This window comes from Psammomys obesus, unplaced genomic scaffold (genome assembly GCF_907164565.1).
Source record: "Psammomys obesus unplaced genomic scaffold, mPsaObe1.curated_primary_1811, whole genome shotgun sequence".
Taxonomy (NCBI): Eukaryota; Metazoa; Chordata; class Mammalia; order Rodentia; family Muridae; genus Psammomys; species Psammomys obesus.
Window position 1 is genome coordinate 7,774,828 of NW_026596088.1, and position 9,855 is coordinate 7,784,682.

General features: G+C 44.1%; 1 protein-coding gene across 1 annotated transcript in view; it reads left to right on the forward strand.

The window, feature by feature from the left end:
- Nucleotides 1–9,401, forward strand: part of Dnah3 (dynein axonemal heavy chain 3) — a 167,703-nt gene extending 158,302 nt beyond the window's left edge. Inside the window, 6 exon segments of the mRNA XM_055627476.1 lie at nt 658–812; nt 2,063–2,230; nt 3,728–3,870; nt 5,628–5,832; nt 7,199–7,336; nt 9,015–9,401. Of these exon segments, the coding sequence (XP_055483451.1) occupies nt 658–812; nt 2,063–2,230; nt 3,728–3,870; nt 5,628–5,832; nt 7,199–7,336; nt 9,015–9,368 (1,163 nt within the window). The 3' untranslated portion in view covers nt 9,369–9,401.
- The last annotated feature ends 454 nt before the right edge of the window (nt 9,402–9,855 follow it).

Below are 9,855 nucleotides of genomic sequence, written 5' to 3' on the forward strand. Positions count from 1 at the left end.
TGGGCTCAAAGGGTGTGCCACCACACCTGATGAATTACCTGATTCTTTTTATAGAAATCTGAGTACAGAAATCCTGGTATTTCTGTAATCCTGAATGATATTTATGATGATGAGGTAGCTTAGAGTTGAGAAAGTAGTACCTCAAAATAGTATGTGTGATGACACATAGTAGATCTATAAATAACCTCATTTTTCAAAAATGTATATGGATTTGTAAGTGCTATCTCATCTCATCCACCGGGTCCTGAAGTTGTCACTGCTTTCTGACCAATAAGAAAAATCTACTAAGTATCAGGATGGAATTAGAACCCAGGACCATCTCATTCTGATCTTTAGCTCAAGTCACATTTCACAAATAAGTACTCAGGAAAATAAATGCCTAAAGGTCCCTTCACATGAATAGTTATCTTTGATGATTATATTATTATTTCTTCCAGATCAACTTTCTTTCCTAATGTTTGGATATGGGGAACACGTATTATTTTTGATAAGCACCATGATACCCAAAAGACCTTTCTAGCCAAGGCTGTGTGTGTCAGCAGCCCTGTGTCACTGGGCTACCTGTGCTCTAATAGGGCTTCTTGACTGGAAACAATCAAAGCTAATGCATAAGTTCATGACTAGTGCTCAGTTTCCTCTGCTGTCTGCTGCCCCCAGGGGAATGCAACTATGGAGGCAGAGTGACTGATGACAAAGACAGGCGCCTCCTGCTATCCCTCCTGTCCACATTCTACTGCAAGGAGATTGAAAAAGATCCCTATTTCATTGCTCCTGGAGATGCTTACTTCATCCCTGCCCATGGCACCTACCAGGTAAAGGATGCCCTATCTTTGCCCTTGGAGGGACTGAAGTTGGAGGAGGGGGGACTACGGTATTTTCAAAGAAAGCTCTGGTATTTAAACTTGGGCTTGCTTACTGGGGTCCATAATCTGTTCCTAATATTCCATGGAGCCTTCAAGAGAGATACTGTTGCATTGTTTAATGAATGCTGAGCATTGGAAGAAGATAGAGTCTTTCAAGATACGGATTCTACCTGGAGCAGTGGGGAGAGAAATGGGTAATCAAAATGAAGGCCTGTGGGGATTGGGAGATGGCTCAGTAGAAAAAAAAAGTGCTTGACATGTAAGTGTAAAGACCAGAGTCGAGTCTGGATCATCCAGAATCTACATACTAAATGTGGTACTTTACACCCATAATTCAAGCACATATGTGGCAGGATTGAGGCAGAGATAGGAAGATCCTTGGAAGCCTGTGGGCCAGTTAGCCTGATAAACACAGTGATGAAGAACCAGAGACCCTGACTCACAGGAGGTAGAAGATGAGGACTAACCCCAAGGTTGTCCTCTGACCTCAATAGGCACTCCATGGTACATGCATGCCTGCACTTACACACACACACACACACACACACACAAAGGTGAAGGCTTAGTAGTGAACAGGTTGATAAATACAACTCAAATAAGGGTTCAAAAAGTGACAACAGAAAAAGCTGGGGCTTGGTGGCACAAAGTTGTAATCCCAGTCTTCAGCAAGCTAAAGCAGGATTGTAGATATAAGGCCAATTTGGTCTACATATTCAGACCCTATATTTTAAAAACATGGCTAAAGAGAAAAGAACAACAACTAGATAAGGAAATAAGAAGACACGTGAAAGTCCGAACTGTGAGGAAGGATGCGAAGGCTCCCACCCTCCCTGCTATAAGCCTCCTTTATGAGCTTGTCTGTCTCCCCACTTACAGACAAATAGAATTGGGGTTTTAGCTGGCTGGCTCCAGGTTACAGTTAGTTTGCAATTGAACTAGGACCCAAACTCAGATCTGTGTAACTCTAGAGTTGACTTCCTAGGAACAGAGAGAAGGCCAAAGGGAGAAAACTGCTCAAGCCTCCTGCTCTGTTATGTTCCAGAAAATTCCACGAGGAATAGGCTGGGGTTTACTCAGCTGTCCTGGTTGGGAAGTGGAATCATGTGATTCCTTTTTTGAGATGAGCTTAGCCATGCCCTGAGTCACCTGTAGGACCTCAGGGGCCCTACACTGATAACAATTAAAGATTTCCTTTCCAGTCCTACATTGAGTATCTCAGGACCCTCCCCATCACAGCACACCCTGAAGTATTTGGTCTCCACGAGAATGCTGACATCACCAAGGACAACCAGGAAACCAACCAACTCTTCCAAGGAGTGCTGTTGACCCTCCCGAGACAGTCGGGAGGGAGTGGAAAGTCCCCTCAGGTAACCAGGGAACACGGAGGTCTGGCATGTCTCTCTGCACTAGGTGCTTTGGTCCTAGTGCTGTACCTTTAAATACAGAGCACAGAGGAAGCAGTTTCCAAAAGGCTGGATATTTCTGTCAAACACTTCATGAATTTCCCCTATATTACGTACCACCTATACTCTACTTTTATGTTTCAAAACTAAAATGTATTTTTTGCTTGGAAATATTTATCTTAAAAATTGCAAGTTAAAACATAAGTAGAGACCTAATATAATTTTCACAACCTAATATAATTAAGATTGGGGCAGGAGAAAGGATGGAAGAAAGAAGACACATTCTTTTCTAAGTTCTTCTGGAGTTATACTGCTAGCCAAAGTCCCAGAGCAGAGGTCTTGCTGCCTTGTTAAAGTGTGTGTGTGTGGGGGGGAATCTGTGCGGGTTAGAGAATTGTCAAATTAGCACCAGTCTGAGGCCTTCTGTTTGGAAGGAATGGAAAGAGAAAGAGATCAAAACATGAAAAGAGTAGTTGTCTCACCATGTAATTCAACACTGCTTATTCTGTGTTCTGCAAACAACCACAGTTGTTCTTGCAGTCCCAGGAAGCACTGGCCGAGCCTATCCTACTCAGTGTGTAAGATACAAGGGGAAAAAAAAAAAAACAATGAACCTTGAGAGAAGTGGCCTGACAGCTTCATGTCTTTTCTAAAATCAATGGGAGAGCCAGGCTCAGAACTGTGTCTCCTGTCTGACACACACACACACACTCTCTCTCTCACTTTCTCCCTCTCTCTTCCTGTCCCTCTACCTTCTTCCCCCCACCCTCATCCTGCTTTCCCCTTCTTCTGAGCTGCCTCACATTCAATACTTGTCAGGTTTGAACCTTGCTAACTGGGTTCATTTACTTTAAGGGGCAATTGGTATGCTCACATCAGCCTGGCTGGTGTGTCCTAATATAGGGGTAGGAAAGGAACTGCTATCCAGCCAACCAGCCCCACCAGGGCTGGGGAGCTATCTGGCTCTGCCATATTCACTGTCTGTCCTCTTTGGTCCACTGGGTTTGTCCCCTTCCTTACTTGGCTAATCCTAGTGCCACAGGCTTGTCTTGCTCAATGCTAGAGCTTGACCTCCTACCTTTTCCAGTGTCACTGTCATTGGGAAAGAGCGCCCAACTATGAGAACTGGTGTGTGTATGGGGGATTCTCACTGGGGGTGACCTTGAAGATAGAGCCAGTGTTCTGTGCTGTCCTGAGGCTACCTGCCTGACCAAGGATGGCCTGTCTGTATACAGCTGCAAGGACAGGCTGTCATTGCTCATATGTTCAAATTCTGGACAAAGAAGTGATGTCCTGTCCAAGATGCTGAGTTGGTGAACGCCCTCTTCGCCTCCAAAGGTAGAACTGACTTCTGTGGAAGGGTTCCCAGGAAGGGACAATGCCTACATCAACTGTCCCCAAATAAAGTCCCCTGTCTGCTGGTGTTATTTCTCATTCCCTCTCCCTTCTCTGTACTTGAAGGAAGTGGTTGAGGAGCTGGCCCAGGATATCCTCTCCAAGCTTCCCATGGACTTTGACATAGAAGAGGTCATGAAGTTGTATCCCGTGGTCTATAACGAGTCTATGAATACCGTCCTAAGGCAGGAGCTCATCAGATTCAACAGGTGGGCCTGATGACCTTGATTAGATTTTGAAAGCTGGAGCCTGTGGGATAGTAACTAAAAAAAGGTTGCTTGAAAAGACATTGCTGTGTAGAGAAAGTTGTTTTTCCTACCCAAGGAGAGAGCTGTAAAACAGAGTGACCCCAGCATGCATTGGCCACGTGTTAAATCACTCCTGCTTCTCTCCTTCATTCTTATGACTCTATCAGGTTCAAATCAATACCAAGCATAGCTACTAGCGGTAGTCGTCAAAGCTATCTTGAATATGCCCCTAGTGTCAGATATGACTTCAAATACTATTCATAGTTCTCATTAGAACAGTAAACAGTTAGTGTGATACAACTTTATTAATTTCTACCACTACTTTACAGACAAGAAAACTCAGCAAGGTGAGCTAAACCCTCATTCATCCAGACACCAGCTCTACTGCCTTCCCTTTCATGTTTCTCAGTCTCCCTTCAGGCCGCTGGGGCTGTGGCTGGCAGCATCTTTACTGGCCTTTATCAGTGGCTGTTATGATACCAGAGTCTAGGGCAACAACTAATCCCCATTTTCAGTGGGAGTCTACCATCTTTCCACATTGCCTGTTTGTGTCCATCCATTCAGTGGCAGGGGAAGTCCAAAACGGTAGGTAACAGTTTAGCTTCTGATTCAGGGCACTGTGACTGTGTCTTCTAGAGCAAGAATTCCCTAGGTACTAAAACCTTGAAACTAACAGTAGCTTTAGTTGCAAGAACAGGATAACACAGAACAATAGAAAAGCTGCAATTACCTCTTTCAGGTGCGCTAGGGATCTATAGTGCTATCTTGCAGGCAATATTTTGCCTTTCCACTCCTTAGCAAGCATGTGAATCCTGTATTCCTCCTGATATGAAATTCTGCATTCACTCATTGGGTTGAGATTCTATAAACTCTTTCTGGTGGCAGGGTTTGGGGGGGGTACGGCGGGAGGGAGGAACACTCAGTTGAACTCTTCTGGGCTGAGCCAGGCTTCAGAGTAGAGAGGTCAGAAAGAGGCAGGTGGTCTGGTCCGCTTGCAGGTTTCCCTTTCTCAGGCATACACCTCATAGTCTGTAAAATGCACAACTTTGGCAATGTGGACCAAAAGTCCCAAACTGTAAGTACTAGCTGATCAAAAACAAATTACTAAGGAAGTAATTAGAAATGTACACAAAAGAAGATATAAACGGATTTTTCTAGCAGTGTTTATAAATGACAACAATCTACAAATAATCTTTTCTTTCTTTCTCATCTACGTTAAATAAATAAATAAATCATTTAAAAATAAACAAAAACCTAATGTAGAAAGTGATGGAGGAAGAGATAGCCAGAGTCAACCTCTGGCTTCCACAGATTCGTGCAAACTCGCATGAACATGTGCACGCAGATACACACAGAACAGATACACACAGAACATCAACAGCACAATGTATAACTGGGCTGCAGTGGTTCATGCCTGCAATTCCAGCACTTGAGAGGCGGAGGCAGGGCTTATCAGGTTGGAAAGATTTCACTATGTGCTAAGAAGGACAGAGTCCAGAAAGGTACTAACAGAATGACCTCGCTAAAAACATGTTTATGTTCTAAAAAAAAAAAAAAATACACATCAAAGTTATTTTTAGGTGGCAATGTTATGGGTGATTGAATTTTTCTATCATTGACCTTTGAAAGGGGAGAAAGATCAAAGGAACACATTTGGTGTACTTGGGCAGAAGGGATCCCTGCAAAGCCAGGCTCAGCCTACTCCTTTTTCCTTGCAGGCTGACCAAAGTGGTTCGCAGAAGCCTTATTGATATTGGCCGAGCCATCAAAGGGCAAGTTTTAATGTCCTCAGAGCTGGAGGAAGTCTTCAGTAGTATGATCGTGGGGAAAGTGCCAGCCATGTGGGCAGCCAAGTCCTACCCATCACTGAAGCCCCTGGGGGGCTATATTGCTGACCTACTGGCCCGCCTGGCCTTCTTCCAGGTACCTGGGAGTCTGGGTAATTGGTGTGCTCACTCAGGTGGATTAGCAGTTGAGGAGGAGGGTTGGAAGCTGTGTACCATCCTACGCTGAGTGCTGGGAATGGCCTAAACAGACCTGGCTCAGGGGGAAGGGAGAGACCTTTCAAAGTCCTTAGGGATATTAATCTATTGAGGTGGGAGTAAAAACTAGAAAGAAATGTCACAACCTGGAGGCTTATGGGATATAATCAGCCAGTGGATGACTTACTAAGGCTGTTTAGTAATAGGAAATTTTTTGAGATGATATATGCATTGGAGTTTTACACACAGGGGTTGACTTATAGCTCTAGGGAGCATTTGCTTGGCATTTGTGAGGTCTAAATTCAATCTCTTGCATGAGAAAAATAAAGAAAAACAAACAAAAAAGCCCAGACAGGGGAGGAGGGATAAATCTAGATGTTTGTTCTGCAAGAATAGCTACCATCCCCGGCAAGTAATGCACCTGGATCCATGCATGGCCACTCTTGCCAGGGATGGTAGCTATTGCTCAGTAGAGAGGGGACATATATTGCCCTGCTAGAGTCCTTTCCACTCCCTATGGTGTCCCCAATGTCAGCCTTGCGCACATGCTTAAAGTAGAAATACATTATATTTTGGTACCTTCATTTCAAAAGCAGGTGAGTGCAAGTTAAACCAAGAGGACTCCCTGCTTCAGGAAAAATGAAAAAAGCAAAGAACATCATTTGTGTGGCTCATTTCCACATTCCTCTTAGTTCTTTTAAGATTTGTTTTATCCGGCTGGAAAGATGGCACAGTGGTTAAACTGCTCTTCCGAGGATTCCAGATTCCATTCTCAGCACCCCCACGATGCTCACAATGATCTGTTACCCCAGTCCCAGGGAATCTGACACCTTCTTCTGGCCTCAAGCACCAATCACATATGTAGTGATGCACAAATAAACATGCAGGCAAAATTCTCATACATGTGGAATTTTGCTGGGGGGTGGTGATGGTGGCACACACATTCCATTTCCAAATTTGGAGGCAGAGGCAGGGTTATCTCTGAATTTGAGGCCAGTCTCATTTATAGAGCAAGTTCGAGGACAGCCAGAGTTAGCAGAGAAACCCTGTCTCGGGAAGGGAAATTTTTTATTTTGCTTATGTGTATGTATGTGCACGTGTGTCTGTTACACACGTATGTGCAAGTGCCAGAAGATGAAGTTGGATCCCTGGAGATGGTTGTGTGCTCCCTGACATGGGAGTTAGGTCCTCTGCAAGGGCATCAGCGTCTTAATCACTGAGCCATCTTTCCAGTCCAATGCTCACCTTGATTTAACCTGTTGTTGATGTATTGTAGATTCTCAATTTTGATTTCTGTGGCTCTATAGGATTGGATCAACAATGGCCCCCCTGTGGTCTTTTGGATTTCTGGATTCTACTTTACACAATCCTTTTTGACGGGAGTTTCTCAGAATTATGCCAGGAAATACACCATCCCCATTGACCACATCGGATTTCAATTTGAGGTAGGAATCTTGTGGGTAGGGCCAGCTCAGTGGGAATCAACCTAAGAGAATGCTATTGCTCATTTCCTTCTACATGCAAACACTTGGAACACACGCTTCTGAAGGGTGATGAGTAAGGAATTTAGCATGGTTCACTGTGGTTCCAGAAGATATTCCTGACACAACCTAACAGCTCCCAAGCCTTTGTTTCTAATGTAGAAAAAGGAATTTGGTGCCAGTGAGATGGCTCAGCAGATAAAGGGGCTTGCATGCAAGCCTGGGAACCTGAGTTTGATCCCTGGAGCCCACATAAAAGTGAGAGGAAAGAACTGACTCTTCAGGGTTGGCCTCTGACTCCACATTCATACACACACACTAATATTTTTTTTTACAAAAAAAAACAATCTTTCCAGAGGAAAATTCTATCAAAATGGAAGCATTTCCTCCGTCCCCGTCTGATCTGCATTTTCGCTTGGAAGAATGTTTCGGATAGTCCTTAGAAATGAAAAAGATTACAATTAGGATTAGAATGATGTTAAACAGAACTTGCAACCTCTGGTCCATCATAATCTCCCCCACTCCCTACAGTCCTTAAACCATTTTCTGCTTTATAGGGACGAATCCAAGGTTATCATCTCCATCTAAACCATGCCATCCTGAAGCTGTCCTGGTTTCATTGCTATTGCTATGACAAAATACCCTGAGCAAAAGCAACTTCGTGGAGGAAGGTTTGATTGCCTCACAATTTCAAGTTAGAGTCCATCACTGTACAGACGTTAAGGCAGGAACTTAAGGCTGTGGTTCTCAACCTTCCTAACACTGCGACCCTTTAACACAGTTCCTCATGTTGTGGGGACTCCAACCATACAAATGTTTTCATTGCTACTTAACTGTAATTTTGCTGCTGTTATGAACTGTAAAGTCAATTTTTGTGTTTTCTGATGGTCGTAGGCAACCCCTGTGAAAGGGTCATTTGACCCCCAAAGGGATCTCAACCTCCAAGTTGAGCACTGCTGACTTAGGCATCCCACAAACAGTCAAGAGCAGAGAGAAGCACGTGGATCCTTGCCTGCTTGCTAGTGCTAGGCTCCTTCTCTGGTCTTATAAAGTCCAGGGCCCAGCCTATGAAAAGGTGCTGCACACATTCAGTGGCCTCACCTCGGTTAAAGCAAGACAGTCCCTCACAGGCCCGCCCGAGGTGGACAACCCCTCACCGGGGCCTGGGTGGCATTTAAAACTCACCAGCACAACAGTTCACCGAAGACAGCCCTTGTATTTCTGGGCATTCTACGAGCTGGCTCTTTAGTTGAGACAAGTCTTTAAAAACACTGAAACTATTTTTTTTTAAGTAAAAATTTAAAGTGTATTCTTCTGCTTCACCTTTCACCCCAGAACTGTTTCATCAGCCTGCCTCAGATTCAGAATCTGACCCTTCATTTCCTAGAGTTAGGTCCCAGCAGGGAGCAGTGATCGCATAAGGTCACTTAAGCTACATTCAATGTTGCCTCCTAACTTCTACGTCATTGCATTCTCTATGTCTACCATGTATGAGAGCAAGAAGCTGGCTAGGAACCAGACTCACCTCACATCTGATAAGACTTAACAGAGAAGCCCAGAATCTTGGGACCAGGTGGTTCTTATAGTACCACTTGTAAGGTAACTAGCAGATTACAAGACTCATAGCTTTCCACTCTTTCAGGTAACCACACAAGAAACATCTATGGAGAATAGCCCGGAAGATGGGGCCTACATCAAAGGCCTTTTCCTCGAGGGTGCCCGTTGGGACAGGAAAACGATGCAGATTGGAGAATCTCTCCCCAAAATCCTCTATGACCCATTGCCCATCATTTGGCTGAAACCTGGGGACAGCTCATTATTCTTGCATGAGAACATTTACGTGTGTCCGGTGTATAAGACAAGTGCCCGGAGAGGTACCCTCTCTACCACTGGCCACTCTACCAACTACGTCCTGTCCATTGAGCTTCCAACAGACATGCCTCAGAAGCACTGGATAAACCGAGGTGTGGCCTCACTGTGCCAGCTGGATAATTAAGAGCAGGTGTCTCAAAACTGAGAGTAAATGGCATTTCATTTCTCCATTACAATATAGCCTTTCTTTCTTGAGTTATATAGGGTAAAGGTAACAATGACATAATTATAGCAATAGCGCCGGACATTTCGCAGCAGCCCTATAAAGTAAGTTATTATCATCATTCTTGTCGTCATTTCATGGCTGCAGAAACTACGAGAAGGTAGGTAATACTCCCATATTAGACGGATCCTAAATTGGAACACAGGCAGTGTGACTCTCCACCTAGACTTGCAGTCATTTGGCTTAAGCTAGTATTTTCTTTACGTTGGGTTTTGCTGTAACTGTCACGGAATTCCAGTCACTTCTGAACTGATTGACCTACTTGTGCAGCCATCCAGGACCCATAAGAGACTGAGAAGGGCTTGAATTTTTTTTTTAAAGCTCTTGGTATATTTTATTTATATTATATTTTTTGGCGTGTATGTGTCTGAGTGTAAGAATGTTGAGT